The sequence below is a fragment of the Canis aureus genome, chromosome 22 (assembly GCF_053574225.1).
Source record: "Canis aureus isolate CA01 chromosome 22, VMU_Caureus_v.1.0, whole genome shotgun sequence".
Lineage (NCBI taxonomy): Eukaryota > Metazoa > Chordata > Mammalia > Carnivora > Canidae > Canis > Canis aureus.
In genome coordinates, this window is record NC_135632.1 from 13,978,770 (window position 1) to 13,995,201 (window position 16,432).

The 16,432-nt window shown below is 33.0% G+C and overlaps 1 protein-coding gene across 5 annotated transcripts in view; it reads right to left on the bottom strand.

Moving 5' to 3' along the window:
* Positions 1-16,432, bottom strand: part of U2SURP (U2 snRNP associated SURP domain containing) — a 54,491-nt gene that overhangs the window by 21,438 nt on the left and 16,621 nt on the right. For 2 of the 5 annotated variants that reach the window (XM_077864855.1, XM_077864858.1), the window contains exons 5-20: positions 16,248-16,362; positions 15,651-15,784; positions 12,766-12,833; positions 12,091-12,185; positions 11,971-12,006; positions 11,798-11,880; positions 10,664-10,829; positions 10,049-10,260; positions 9,075-9,118; positions 5,888-5,992; positions 4,746-4,812; positions 4,505-4,668; positions 3,018-3,180; positions 2,505-2,584; positions 1,401-1,488; positions 275-397 (exon numbers count right to left, since the gene is read on the bottom strand). In XM_077864855.1, the coding sequence (XP_077720981.1) occupies positions 275-397; positions 1,401-1,488; positions 2,505-2,584; positions 3,018-3,180; positions 4,505-4,668; positions 4,746-4,812; positions 5,888-5,992; positions 9,075-9,118; positions 10,049-10,260; positions 10,664-10,829; positions 11,798-11,880; positions 11,971-12,006; positions 12,091-12,185; positions 12,766-12,833; positions 15,651-15,784; positions 16,248-16,362 (1,743 nt within the window). Of the gene's footprint in view, positions 1-274; positions 398-1,400; positions 1,489-2,504; positions 2,585-3,017; positions 3,181-4,504; positions 4,669-4,745; positions 4,813-5,887; positions 5,993-9,074; positions 9,119-10,048; positions 10,261-10,663; positions 10,830-11,797; positions 11,881-11,970; positions 12,007-12,090; positions 12,186-12,765; positions 12,834-15,650; positions 15,785-16,247; positions 16,363-16,432 lie in introns of those variants that run through there. The other 3 variants (XM_077864856.1, XM_077864857.1, XM_077864859.1) reach the window with 3 other exon arrangements.

The following is a 16,432-nucleotide window of genomic DNA, read 5'->3' on the forward strand; positions in this document are numbered from 1 at the left end:
GATTGGAGGAAAGAAAAAAACAAAAACACAAAGATTGAAGGAAAGAAACCCAGTCACCCAGTTTTCACATAAGATCACAAAACAGGTAATTCCTGTTATACATCATTTCATCTCCTGGGCTCCAGCAATTCCAGCAACAAAAATCCACAAGTTAGTGGTAAATAGTAGATATTTTTCACAAAGAAATGCTACTCACATCTGTAACATACCACACACCCACTGCATTCCCAGAAAACATTTCTAAAATAATCACATAAAGACATTGAGTGCCCACCTCTGTTTCCTTTTCTTCAATAATATTTACAAGTCCTAAGAAAATATTTTGTAGTTTGATCAAAAATGGTTCTGGATAAATTGCCCAATCCTCCCATGCTCTGAAGCAGGTCATTACCCGTTGCTAAATAAATAGGAAAAAGACAATGAATTATTATTTAGGGCAATATATCTCAAACTTTATCTCAGGATAATGGCCATCACAATTTGCTGAATTTTGCTTTAAACCAACATCCTTAACAGAAAATAACTATCATTATATTTTTAAAAAATCAATGTCACCTCCTAACTAAAAGGGAATAAAATTAGAAATAAGTATAATGAAAAAGAAACAGTAACTGTTTGGTTCTTGACCACCTAAGATTAATGTCCCATATCACTAGTGGTACACATGAGGCCACACTCTGGGAATAAAACCTTAGACATTTGTGAAAATTAGGTATCAAGGTAGTTTTGATATTCCTGAATTCCTTTATGGTCCAATGAAATACTTCCTGATTCTGGCTAATACTTCTTCCTCTGTCCCATCTCTAAACTTTTCTATAAGCTCTGATTTACAGTCAAAATTTAAAGTAAAAGAATTTTTAAATGGAGTTGTTTAAATTCCCTAAATGATGGGGTCATTGGGCATCTTCCCAGGCTGAAAATTTCCTTAATAGAAGTCTTCCTCCCATGAAAATAGCATCTATTTATTCCATTACATGCAAGGTATTTTGTTTGGCTTTTCTTAACACTGGTCCACAGCTAAAAGATTATAAAAAATAACTAAATATACTTTCTAAACATGAATAGCTAAAAGCATGTTCCTACTCCAGCCAAATTATACATACCATTCAAAACAAGTGATATTCTGAATGGTTTTTTGTGAAAAGACTAATATTTAAAACATTTAAACAAAACACTTCAAACTAAAACAAACACCCAATCAAGTAACACTACATAATATATTTCAAACTTTCAGACATTTTTGATACTAAAGATAAAATGGCAGTAAATTTTAAAACAATAATTTCTGAAAAATACACAATGTGTCTTAGACTTGTCCTATGTACTTTTCTAACCCTCCAATGTGCTTGCCAGCCCCTACCCCGTTTAACACTAGGGAAAAAATAAAACAATAAACATACCTTGAAGTTTTCAGACTGTAAATGGCCTTGAATTGTACGATAGGTAGCATTGAGGTCTGAAAATATCTGACATAACTTTGTTTCAAAACTGAAATTCAAATAATATATATTTACAATAGAATTTATTCAAAAAATCCGTATCTATTTCAGCATGCTAGCCAATGAAAACCTCTCTAGAACTTTAAAAAAAAAAAAAAACCTTAAAAATAAATTAATCAAGTAATTCTTTAAAAATCAAGAACGAGGGGAGGAGGGCGGGGGGTGGGAGTGAATGGGTGACGGGCACTGGGGGTTATTCTGTATGTTAGTAAATTGAACACCAATAAAAAATAAATTAAAAAAAAATCAAGAACGAGGTGTCTTAATCCTTAAAACTGTAATTAAATGCCTTAACCTAAATTACTCTCCTGCAAAAAATTAGTTCCCTTGATTAACAAGGAACTTTACATTTAGGATACTTTCTGCTACCTAAACTGACCTCTTTGTTTTATAATATAGGAAAAGTAACTTGTCCAAGGGAAAAAGAAAAAAAAAAAAAAAAAAAACCTAATAACAGAGCTAAGATTAAGACTCATATCTCCAAATGTCATTTCAGCATCGACTTCTGGAGAAAAGTCTCCCTGATTCATAAACACCAAAAAGGAACTCTGAGGAGGAAGTATATATTAATTACAAGAGAGCAACATAATTTCCTACTGCCTCGGAAAACAATCACAGTGAACTACACCAATACAATGATGATCAAAAGAGAACATAGCTTTACAAACAGTTCATGTTCTGTCTTTGGTCTCTTCCTTTATGCCTGCCACTATTTCTATTGTTTCCGTTTATTTACTACACAAGTGGCTAAATGTTCGATAAAAATAGTTATTTTTTAACTCTTATTTGTTCTAGTATAATTTATCAAGAAACTGATATGAAAACTTTCTATACATTAAAGTGGTTTAATGAATGCAGCAAATTTTTTAGAAAATTCTATAAACTAAGAAAAAATTCAAATTATTTATTACTGAGACTATTAACTAACAGAACAGTCCTCTTTTTTTTAATTCCTTACCCTTAATGTTTTATTTCAGGAATATCAGCTTACACCATTATACTTACAATTTTCTATAATATGAAGCATTGGCAACTTTGGCTGAAGAGTTATACAAAACATCAGAAACCAAATATAATCTGGCAATCTAGAATACCAAAAGATAACATAAAAGAGATTAAAAATAAAAACCAGCAGCAAATAATGTATCTAGAAAAAATTCAATACTGAAATTTTTTTGCAATCAGTGGTGTAAGGCTAATGTTTAGCTACAGTAAAAACAGCTAATTAGAAAAGTTATAAGAAACTCAACATTACCAAAGCCACTACTTTGGCAGGGATAAAATATGTAACTTCTTTACATTTCAACCTGTTGATAACCTGTATATAGAATTAACATAACAAGTTTCCCCAGAGAGGAGGAAAATAAGACTACATGGGAAAGATCTCTTCAGTCAAGTTCTTCATGCAAAAACAAAACAAACAGAAAAAAAAACCACCAATTTCAATCCAAAAAGAAATCAACTATTATCTCTCTTTTACTTAATTAAATGTTCCATAAAGAGAAATCACTTCCATACCTTTTTGGGGAGGGGTGTCTTTAAGATGGACAATGACTCAGTAATGCAATCCACTATTTCTTCAGCAGCTTCAGCATTATTAAGACAGAAAACCATTGCATCTCCAATATCATTTTTCCTTGGAGTTAACCCCCGTAGGATTTCTTCTAATTTGTCCCTCTGTCTGAATACAAATGTTTTTAGCTTATAAATATTTACAGATATAAATTTCAAATTCCATTATAGTTTCTGCTCACAAACTAATTTCTTTAAAGCCCAGTTGGATAAAATTCTGAAGACTAAATTGTGTTAAGTCTGATTTAAATCCCCCAAATAGAATACATTTCTTTTAAGAGCTCATGGGGAAAGAATATTTCCTTTGTGAATAAAGGATTCCAGTGATTTTTAGTTTACAAATAAAGTAAATTTTAAATTATGGGCATTTGTTTCAAGAATGTTTGAGAGTGTCCCAGTCCTATTACCCCATTACAGTGGGGGGAAAAAAAAAGGCCTCCATGTTCTTCACTCTCTTTTGAAGTCAGTTACTTTAGCACTTCTGAAATAGAACAGGCTAAAGCAGGTGCTGGCAAACTTGGTAAAGGATCATACAGTATATATTTTAGGCTTTACAGGTCATATAGTCTCTCTTGTAGTTACCTGATTCCACTGCTATTAACATGAAAAAAGCCATAGACAACATATAAAGGGGGTAGGGGGGATCATGATTGTGCTCCAATAAGTCTGTTTACAAAAACATGAGACAGCCAGATTTAACATACAGGATGAGTTTGCAGATCCCTGGGCAAAAGTAATGATGAAAATACCTCTTCAGAAGCAAATATGTTTCAAATACATATAGCTCTGCATTAGCAAATGCTTTTACAAACAATGCATCAATGCAGCTAGCTAGTATTCAGAGCATACGCCACAATCTTTTAGCCGATTTTTTCCCATGAAGCATACAGAACTTCCTCTTAATACTTAATAGTACTTGTTTCTGCTTCTTAAACCAGACTAACTTCACTGTACCCATGCTGACTGAACTGAAGACTAACAAATATGTTTTCATGGTGGCCACACACTGCAAACTCTTGTGGAAAGACTGCATAACCAACCATCAGACTTCACAAAGCTCTACAGTAATTTTTTCTTCTTTAATGTTGCATTCAGAGAGCCAAGAATTCTAAAGGTCCCAAGATAATTTCTGTAAGAATCACAAATACTTCACTGCTAGAGAATCATTGCTAAGAGATCACCACCAACCGATGAGAGGTTTAGAAGGTTTTTTATCAAAAGGAGAGAAAAAGGTCAAAAGGACACACACTTATACTTGCCAGGACATTTCAAATTACATAGCACATGATGAGAAATGTTAATATTTTAATCATTCACACAAGTAAAAGAAAAAACATTTTATTTTAGGGCTAACATCTCAGTAAGACCATTAATTAAAGCGATTATTAAAGCAACTTTTCTGAATATGTAACAGGAAAAGAAAAAATTCTTACTCTTCCTTAAGTGCTCCCTTTTTACTGGGCTCCTCTACAAAAGCTTCTGTTTCTTGCTCTTCTGACATCCCATGCAGGTATGGATTTAATGGTGGTGGCCTCCAGAAAGACCCATTTTTGAACATACGAAAATCTTCTGTCCGCCACTTAGTTGGAGAATCTCCCTAATAAATGTCCAGAATGTTATTAGAAAGGCAAAATATCTCAGAGCTAAAGTTAACAAAGTTTTGATTCCACTTACCTGCAGAATAGAATAAAGCTTCCACCTATAGTAAACATGGGCTGGTGTCTGGTTTTCAAATAAGAATCTAAAACAAAACAAACAAAAAATTAAACATCATACACTTTAACAAAGAAATGTCTTCAATTAAATGTAAACAAATGAGAAATATTATTTGCCTATTTCATTTTAAATAAAACCAAAAGCAAAGATCCCTAAAAGAAATCCTCACCCACTGCCTTCTGCCATCTATTCCCTTCTTCACCCTAGCCCCCAGACTGCCTTTGTGATGAACATTAGTTCTCAGAAGGTATGTATGCATCTTACTGAGTCTTACAACCAATTTTATTGAACACTTATGTCAGGTATTATATATGGCAATGGATTTTCCCAAAACAGAAATTTCAAAAGGAGCGGGTTTTAGAAGACTTAGGAGTGTTAAATAAATGTCTTAGATACCATACCTATCAGAAGATAAGCAATTTTCTATAAAGCTCTATTGTTCTACTATGAAGAACTCTTTCACTGGAAAACATAAAGAGTAGTATTTTCCTCCCAGAGACTGCTAAAACCAGTTATTTAATTAACCTAAATTAAAATCAGATGGAAAACTGACCCAAGTACATCCAGTCTAATTACTAAAACTACCTTCTCAACCCATTGCAAAAATCATCACACACTTTTAGAACTTTATTCTTGGAAATATTTTTAATTCAAAAAATAAGTTAAAAGTATTTTTTAAGTGCACACCTGAGGATAAAAAACGTGGTAAATACATGCAATGGACTAGATTCAGCTTTAAAAGGTAAAGAAATTCTGATACATGCTTCGACATGGACAAATCTTGAAGATCTGCTTAATGAAGTGAGTCTCAAAGTACAAGGACTGAATGATTCCACTTATATGAGTTAACTAGAGTAAATAAATTCAAAGAGACAAAGTAGAATGGTGGCTACCAGAGGCTGGAAGACCCAGGATATAGAGTTACTGTACAAGGGGTACAATGTCAGTCATGGGAGATGAGAAAATTTCTAGAGATAGTGGTGACGGTTTGCACGAAAATGTGAACGCACTTGATGTCACTCAACTGTACATGTTAAAAATGGCAAAAATGGTACATTTTCTATTATTTGTATATTTTACCACAATAAAAAAATGCACACCTGAACATAGGATTGTTGATTTCTCTGTTCATAATCATAGCTTCAAACATTGGCCCTTCACGTACAACAAACTCTATCATTCGATGTATCAGGGCGAGCAAATTCCTACAACAACAACACAGTTAAAGAAAATGGATTCAGACCTACCACTATATAAAACTATACTTGACCTAAGTTACTATAAATGTGCAGAAAAAGATTATTCTGCTGACTAATACAAAATTTTATGCCAAAAAATAACCTGGAGCATATGTTAATGCCTTGTGCATTAAGAGGGAGTGGGACAATGGGGATAAGGGAGTGGGAGGGGAAGGAAAGGTGAAGGGAAGGTGGGAAACCACAACACAGCTTCATAGCAATAAATATTTTTTTCTAAATGCCACTTAATTTTATTTTCCAAATGCAAAACATTAAATTATGAATCACAACTAATTGGAAAGCTGCAAATATATAAAATCAGTAAACTTACAGCTTACATGTTATCATAGCCATCTAAAAACTTACACACTATCTCAGTTTTAAAAGAAAATATTCCTAAACCAAGCACTTTTGTGGTGGTATTGAAATGTTATATACATGACTATAATTTGTAAAAAATGCAAAACTAATTAACAAGTTTAAGGCCTGATTTAATAAAAAATCCATCCAACTCTAGTGCTTTTCTGGTACACATACAGCAGACAGAGTTTTTATTGAATCTGACCTTTAATGAGGCAACATCCCTTTGGATCACACTTCAAATGGTTCATACAACTCATGACATGTATAATTCTGCCTGAATATTATGACTCAATGAAGCAATTATATTGCCAAAGCCTTAAATGGAGTCCTCTTTCCAAAATATTCCAAAATAAGGGACATGGTGAGATGCCTTTCCCATTTTTCAGAACAATTACTTTCCAATATTTAAGCCAAAAAGAAACTTCAATTTTTTAGTAGTCATTTTATTGGCTGGGTTCATAAGAAAATCTTTATTTTGAAAATCTAGGTTCTAAAATCATGTGACATAAAACACTATTTTAGACATTGATTACAGCATCTAGCAAAAATGACTCAGCTTATTATAAGCTGCTTTTGACTTCTCACTTCACCAGTCCCCAGCATATAGAGTAAGCAAATGGTAATTGGGAAAAGCAAAAGGATATTGGCTCTTGGTACAAGGCACACACTAAATTACACCTTTAGCATTCCCAGCTCAAATTAAGTTCATGTAATTGCTAGAATATAAATAGATATGTAGTTATAGAATAAGACAGATTTTTTTGGCTCTATAATGCCCTGCTTCAGAGTACATAAACAATAAAATAATTTATCTCATGGTCACTGTAATTATTTTCTCACAATTCAAACCAACCTACTTAAATGAACACTAAAATCTCTATATGGTGAAAAAATTTAATTTTTTTGACCTCCACTAGGTCAAAAAAATTATACGAAAGTTTAAATCTTTAATAAAGGGGAAACTAATATTTAAAACTATTAATTCAACCTCAAATTGTTAAAACAAACAAAAAAGCATCACTGAATTTTATATCTAAAAATTACTTGTCTTTCACAGAAGTATTAATTATTCTGCAAATATGCAGCTCTTGATATCCAAATGAGAATGTATTCTCAGCACCCATATAGGTATATTATTTTGAGAGAAGGGAGATAATGTAAACTTATGATTCAGTTCCAAAACTCCTGCTGGTATATGTCAAATTCAAGTGAAGGGATATTTTATGCAAATATCGTAATATATAAAATCAATTACTGGGGGACAAATACTATACATCCAGAAACTTGTATGAATTAAGTCAAATGCAACTTGACTTGAATATTATAAATGAAAAATGGTTTAGCAAGTTTAAACAAAGGATTCACTGTAATGGTGAGTTAAGAAGCTTCAACAAAATGTATACTCAAATTTTAGTTTAGAAATAAGCTGAACCACTGTAAAGCTACTACTGGAATATGCTTTTTGAATGCTACAAAAATACTTTCCTCTGAATGCTTTATCAGTGGAAAAATAACCCACTATAGTTTTAAACAGGCTTGTAAACTGGTAAAATGTATTTTTAGAAAATTTAAAGTTTAAAAGTTTTAAAATGTTTCATGTGATTATTTAAAATCAAAATCTGACAATTAGTTGTTACTAGCTTGAATTCAAGATTATTAAAGAATTGTAATCACATTTTTATTTAAAGATTGTGTATTTAACATCATTTTTAAAAGGGTGACTTTTCTATCAGAATGAAACAGTGTAGTACAAAAAGATGATATATTTTAAAGTGCATTATTTTATTTTAAAATGGCAATTATCTTACTCTGGGCAACAATAACAAAAAAAAAAAAACCAAAAAATTGTCTCTAGTTATAATAAAACCACATTTATTGGAGTCGATCGTACCAATGTCTGGTCAAAAACTGTATACTTTCCCAATCCATCCCATGATGTTTTCCTGGTCCCCCGCTGCCGCAGACAGTTCAGCTGGTGTTGCTCACCAAGGCCAATGTCAAAGAGAATTTGGTATTCTTTTGTGTTCATTTATTATTCAACCAGTGTTGTGTTCCTGTGTTTGGGAAAAGGCTTAGCTTGACTGAGCAAGAGCATACCTAGAGCATGAATTCTTCTGCTTTATCATTATGTTGAAAAAGAAAAAAAGGAAGAAAGGAAAATAAAAGAATTCCAAACACCTTTGTTACCACGAAAAAAATTTCTAGTATGTTCAGTGTTCATGAAAATAATAGGAATTCCTAATCAATTAGAAAAAACCAAAGCTATGCCCTTCCATAAGGAGAACTCAAACTAAGGTTGCATATTAAACACAGTAATTCAGGAACCAAGAGAAAAAAAACAGATTGGGTCAAATTGTAACATTATATGCAATTTAAGATACATTAAAACACCTATTTTCCCATCACAATAGTCTAATATTATCAGGCTAACAACTCCAGATTAAATCAAACACATTCTAACTACTAAAGCTATAAAATTCCCTACTTTGACAACAATAAAAACAAAAAGATAATGACATAAAATTGCAAAGTATACTAGAGTTAGTCACATATCCCCCCAAAAAAGTACTGGGAAGGAACCATTGCTCAGTCAAGATATTACCTTTTCCTCAACACCAGTTTTTTTTTAATTCAGAAGGGGATATTGTCTATATTTAGATCAGTAATAATAAAGAAAAACATGTACCTTTCTGTTGGGATAACCACTTTGACTATGGCTTGCGACAGAGTCTGTATATGAAGTCACATCAGATAATAAACATAGAATATGTGAGTATTGTTAACAAGTAACAAGCAAAAATATACATAATGCATTGAAAACACTACACATCTAATCACAAAGTTTTGCAGGCAATCACTGCATTTGAAGTAATTATACACTAAGCAATTACATAAATGCAAATGGATGTGTTCAGTGAACAATAAATGTTCACCAAATGCAAAGAATCAGAACATTCCTGCCAGAATGCACATCAATGCACTGAAATAGGTACTACACTGAGAATTATCAGATAAAGATTTTAATTTGTGAAATAATTAACTGTTTGCCTCTGACCATACAGTTTGCTACTTTGTTCCCAAGCCTTTAAAACCAGCCCTGTCATTTTAAGTGTAATTATTTCATAATAGAACCAACAAATTCTTATAAACTTGAAATTAAGTTGGTTTTATGTTTAATAAAAAGAAAATACTCACCCTTTGCTTTTAACTAGAGAGTTAACTGTTTTAAAAAACCACATACGCTCTCAAATACTCTAACATCTCAGATCCTGAGAACTAAGTTAGCTAGCAGCCATCCAAACAGTTTAACTATTTAGGTTTTTCTAATTGAAAAGTCACTTAACCAAATACAAAATATCACTTTCTCAGAACAAAGTAAATTTAGATACTGCACTTAAGCAAACCTGGATACAACAGTGGACAAAAGGGAAAAAAACTTAAGTGGTCAAAAAAGGAATGGTAGCCACAAATAAAAATATGACCTAGTATTTCAATATAGGGTTTCCATGGGCTAAGGCAGGGAACACATCTACTTATTTCTTTCAGAGTTGTCAAACAGAATTACACACACACTTTCTATAAAATTATTGAAAAGAAAGACTACCACAGATTTAGTATTTACAAATTAAGATGCGGCCCTATGTACATTTTTTAAATTACCTTCTCAAAATCCTCCTTGTTTTTAGGTGGCGGTAACATTGGAGCATTAGGGTTTTTTAACCTCTCTCTAGGCTGCGCATTAAAAGGCAGTCCTGATGGAGGTGGGGGAAGTGTATGTTCCATCATAGAAGGCGGAATGTATATTGGATGTGGAGGAATAGGCACAGCTTTACCCCAACCTAACTTCATTTCAAAAGACATAATCATCTTTCCTACAAAAAAGAAAAGAAAGGTCACCCTGGTTAACTCTCAAAAGAAAAAATTTCTGTTAATTTGAATTATTTTTCATGTTTAACCTTTCCAGTTCTGGTCCATTTTCCCCCTAGAGGTGTTTTGTTTGTTTGTTTTAAAGATTTTATTTATTCATTCATGAGAGACACACACAGAGAGAGAGAGAGAGAGAGAGAGAGAGAGAGGCAGAGGGAGAAGTAGGCTCCATGCAGGGAGCCCGACATGGGACTAGATCCCGCGTCTCCAGAATCACATCCTGGGCTGAAGGTGGCGCTAAACTGCTGAGCCCCCAAGGCTGCCCCCCCCCCCCCCGAGTTTTTATAAATACTTTTCAGAGCCAGGAAAAAAAGTGTATTCTATAGTAGACAATAAAAACTTTCTTACCATTTAAATTTTTTAAAGCTCTTTCAGCATCTCTTCTATTCATAAAAGCCACAAAGCCACAATTTCTCTCTCTTGCTCTTTCTTCATCAGTTCTAGGCCACATAATTTTCACACTGGCTAAGGGTCCAAATCTTCCAAATTCTTGACAAAGCATTTCTTCATTCATCTATTAAAAAGCATATGAGGGGTTTTTTTGGTATGCAAATAAAAGGGGGAAATTCTATCCAAAAGCAAGCAAATGTTTACAAAATGAACAGTGAGACATATCAATGCTACAATTTTCCACTGAAGCACCAGGACCTCTATACAGTAAAATCTTGCCCTCAGGTGACATTCACAAATCTTTTCATACCAGAAACACAAGTGTTCAGGGTGAGGAGGCTTGGTGGCTAAATAAATCAAAAGTACACCTCTATCTAGCTCTCCTCCTGTTCCTTTTGAGATCTTGCATATTTAAAATAAGCTGTTCTTCGGCACTGGTTTGTTTTTGCATTTAGCAACGTTTATCAGGCAACAGTGATTATCACATTTAAGACAAGTAAAAAATATATGTTGGTAATGAAAGCAAAAAAAAAGATCTGATCACTTTCTCTTTTTCCAATACCCAACATTATCAAGAAGAGAGAAAAGAGTAAATACACAATGAGGTCCAAAACATACATAATTTAAAAGAGCATATTATGGATAACTACCACTACATTCTTCATAACACAAGTAACGCTGAAGTGAGGAAAAGAATTAAGAAGAAGCACAAATTACTAGTTTGCTATCGTGAAAAGAAAAAAGAAAAAGGATATCATTAAGGAAGCAAGCTATGCATAAGGTAGTCTCAAAAGAGCACTGTCCACCACAGATCATGATTTGATAAATAAAAAAAAATCAGTACACAGTAAGACATTTCAAATTCAGACAGTCTAGTCAGAGAAAGACGAGATAAGCACTGTGGCAAGACAGTTCAGCCATATCAACAAGCCTCAATTTTATAAGATAATTTTAGAGACTTCTATAGTTTCTGAAGTTCCATCAAGTCTGCTTACTTCAGGTGCTTGATTTTATTTTTTCATTGACAAGGCAGTTTTCTTCCATAATTATAAAAAATATGAGCCAATGTTCATCTAACTTTTCTAATATTACCTGTGGATTAATGTTTCCAAGATATAAATTAGTAGTGCTTGGATCTCCTACATCATGTGAGCCAGGTGCATAATCATCAAGAACTAGGACAAAGAGGGGGAAAAGAATTATAACCTGCAAACTACAAAATTTGGACAATTTCTATTAATTAAAAAAGCAAAAAACTGTATTACCACCAGATGATCTATTTCTTCTGGAAGGCGCATCCACTTTAAAGGAAGGAAAAGAAAACAGTTCTTAGTTTTTTAGAATAGTTAATCACAAATATAAACATTAAAATAAATGCCACTTACTAGAACGACGCTGACCATCAGAATCTGACTGAGGAGGCTCAAATCGGCTTAACCTGCCTTTTGTCTTATGTCTCTCATCACGCTCTTCCTGAATTCTGTTGAAAACATTTGTTATCACTAATAATGAGCCAAAAGTTGTTCATTCACAGTTATTAAGAATATAAGTTATCCAGGTACCATGTTCATATAACTTGAAATATTTGTAAGTAATTAAATGCCAGCACTAACAACCGAGATTAGAAAGAAAGTCCCTCAGCTATTAGTCATGAGCAAATTTCTGATATGTCATGCAAGCATTAGAATACAAAACCCACTTCTAAGGTGAGGAGCAAATTCAACATTAAAACCACTGAATCTGTCCTTTCTTGGTTAAGTTTGCTCACTCCTCACCCCTACCTCAGTGACTACATTGTTTCCACTGCAAACAGGACTCCGGACATTAGATAAATCAATTGAATTGCATCCATATTTTGTTACCAATCTAGATGCTGGATGACATGCTAATACATTTTCAAAAACACCCTAAAAAAATCACTAATATCTAAAGCAACTTCACCATAGGTAAGGGAGTTAGTGATAGCTAACTGGTACACTATACCTGCTTCTCCATACCTGCTTCTCTAAGTATCGGCTCAATATACCTATGATAACCATTCTCCATACTATAAAACTTACTGTTTCAATTCTTCTTTGAAGAGTTCCAAATTGCTTTTTTTCTTTTCTTTCTCCCCTTTCTTCAGTGGCTATGAAGGATATGACAAGTTATACTTCAAACAAAAATGGTTAAACAAAACTAATGGTTCAATAATCAGATCATTTTAAATAATTTTTATTTTAGTGCCAATTATGTTCAAATTAAAATGAATGCTTCTGTTCTCACTGCATTTCCTTCCTGTTCTCTCGAACTAAGAATTTAACAATTTGATTATTAAAGCAATTAAAGAAAATGACATGCAGCAGTCTTAAAGTAAAGCAGCCACAAACTTTATCTCCCAAAAGCCTGTGATACTTAGGCCTGAATATTGTTAGAGGGAATCAGGGGGCAAAACTAATGAACATAAAGGAATTGAACTGCCAAGTAACCACCATGAGCAACTACCAAAAATACGCTCTTCAAAACAGTCACCTTAAGAGGACTACGAATTATTGAAATAATCAGTAACATCTTTGGAATTCCTCTTTAAAAACTACTTTTGAGGGGCACCTGGGTGGCTCAGTGGTGGAGCATCTGCCTTCAGCTCAGGTCCTGATCCCAGAGTCCCGGGATTGAGTTCCATATCAGGCTTCCCACAGGGAGCCTGCTTCTCTCTCTGCCTATATCTTTGCCTCTTTCTTTGTCTTTTGTGAATAAATAAAATCTTCTTTAAAAATCTAAAAATAAATAAATAAAACTGCTTTTGAAATCGCTCTCTTAAAAGTGCCAAAATAATTTAAGGGGGAAGAAATAGCCTATTTTCACAAAAAGTGTGAGAACCATCGAATATCCACATGCAAGAAGAAACTGGGGTTGGAACTCTTCTTCTCACCACACACAAAGATTAACTCAAATGACTCAAATACCTAAATTTAAGCACTAAAACTATAAAACTCAAAGAGAAAAACAGGAATAAATCTTCAGGATTTTGAGGCAATAGTTTCTTAGATATGACATTAAAAGCACAAGTGACATAAAAATAAAACTGATAAACTCACTTTCATTACAATTAAAAACTTTTGGAAAAAAAAAAAAAAAACAATTAAAAACTTTTGTGCTTCAGGGTGGCTGGGTAGCCACCTTGGGTGGCCCTGGGTGGGCCTGCCTTTGGCCCACAGCGTGATCCTGGAGTCCCAGGATTGAATCCTGCATCAGGCTTCCTGCATGGAGCCTGCTTCTCTCTCTGCCTGTGTCTCTGCCCACCACCCTCCCTCTGTGTCTATCATGAATAAATAAATAAAATCTTTAAAAAAAAAAAAAAAAAAAAACAACTTTTGTGCTTCAAATGACACTATCAATAAAGGACAAAGACAAATCACAGAATGGGAGAAAACGTGTGCAAATCAAATAGCTGATAAAAGACTTGACTTCAGGAAGCATATAATACTTTTACAGCTTAATAATAAAAAGACAACAAATCGCCCAATTAAAAAATGGGTCAAGGATCTGAAAGACATTTCTCCACAGAAGACTACAAATGGATGATATAAACATAAAAAGATGCTCAACATCATTAGGGAAGTGCAAAACAAAGCCACAATTAGGTACAACTTCACACTCACTGAGATGACTAAAATTTTAAAAATAGAGAATTTTAACAAGTGTTGGTAAAGATGTATAAAAATTAGAACACTCATATGACGCTGATGAGACTATAAAATGGTATAGCTAATTTGAAAAAGTTTTGGCAGTTTCTTAAAAGGTTAAACAAATTAATTACCATATGACCTAGCAATTCCACTCCTAGGTATATATAAGAGAACTAAATACATAAGTCCACAAAAAAAAGCCTACGTACAAACGTTTATAGCAACATTATCCATAATGGCAAAAAAGTGGAGACAACCCAAATGTCAAGTGATACACAGATAAACAGTATGTGTTATATCCATAAAACAGAATATTATTCAACTATAAAAAAGAATGCAGTACTAATGTGCCAGAATACAGATGGACCTTGAAATATTATGCTAAGTAAAGAAGCCAGAAACAAAAAGCCACATGTTGTATGATTCCATCTGCATGAAATGTCTCAAACAGGCAAATTTCATACAGACAAAAAGTAGATTAGTGTCTGCCAGGGGTAAGGGGTGACTAAAAATAGGTATAAGGTTTCTTTCTGGGGAAATAAAAATGTACTGAAATTAGAGATTAGTGATTGCTGCACAACTGTGAATACACTTTAAAAAATAACTGTATACTTTATAAATGGTAATGTGAATTACATCTCAATAAAACTGTTTTTTTTTTTCCATTGCTTTCAGAGCTATTTTCCAAGTCACACTAGAGAAGTGAATCTCATCATTCAATGTAATCATATTCCTTCACCAGTGAGGCTCCAAATGACATGACCCACATCTATCTTCTGACCCCCATGAAAAATCCCACCATCAAAAAATAAAAAATCTTCTAACACTGAGAATATTTAAAAGAAAGTGCCACTAGCTCATAGTAATTCCAAATAAAATTCAAAAATGTGCCTAGGCTAAAGATACATTATTGGAATACGTATAAGTCTTCCAAGGTAACTGCCACTACACATGTTGGTATTATTTCAGTTCAGGATTACTTAAAAAGACAAACCCGTTATTTTATATTTATACCTATAGTCAACATTTTACTTGCAGTATACTCTTAGTATAACACCAAAGGTTCACTGCTCAAAGAATATAAGAAGAATATTGCCTACATGCCCTACTCTAATTTATGAACTCTTCTCTAGGAAGATTAAACACCAAAACTCAACATCTACTCCCAAAATAATTAAAAACAAGAAACCAAAGTCCTGCTTACAGTGGAAGTACTAAAATATCATTGGCAGTATGATCTCTGAACATAAATAGTCACCTATTTAATTATGACTTACAGGTTTTTTGGTTTCTATCACAAGAAGAGACGGTGGTCTTTCATTGGATGACTGATTTGGAGGATTTTTTTGATCTGCAAATCTTGAAGATGGTTTATAAATTTTACCTCTTTTTTCATCTGTTTCATGTTCTTCTGAAATTTAAAACACTAAGTTTCAAAACTAATTTTCAAAAATAATTTATTATTTGGAGTTTTATTATTTTTTATTTGAAAATGAACAGAAATTAGTAAAATGCTTTTAGCACTAAGATATAATATGAAATTAAATTCACATTACCTACGACCTTGCTCTCAAAAATACTAATTTAATCATTTTATAGTAAAACTATGAAATATATTAAAATTTTTGCAAAGTGCTCTGCTATATTCAACACTGAAAGGTACTAAATATTTTTAAAATTTATCTGGCTCCAATTTCTCGTTAATCCACATCTGGCCATTTATTCTGCTAATTAATGAGTAATATCAACACTAGAGGGTGCTGATAAAAAAGAAATGTGAAATTCAAAAGACACCAAACATCTTTCATAATTGCCTACAGTCATTCTACCAAGAATTTTTGGTTTTGTTCAAGGATTATAATATTGACACTAACCTTTAGCTGCATTAACCACACCTCCACGCACAAATGTCTTCACTTTATTACCATCACTTCCTTCAAAAGCAGCAAGAAATTCCTCATAAATCTCAGCAGCTGCCTTTTCATCTTCCTAAATACACATGAAGATATTAATATCACTTAAGATGAAAATTACTATTGTACACGGGGTGAAACTCATT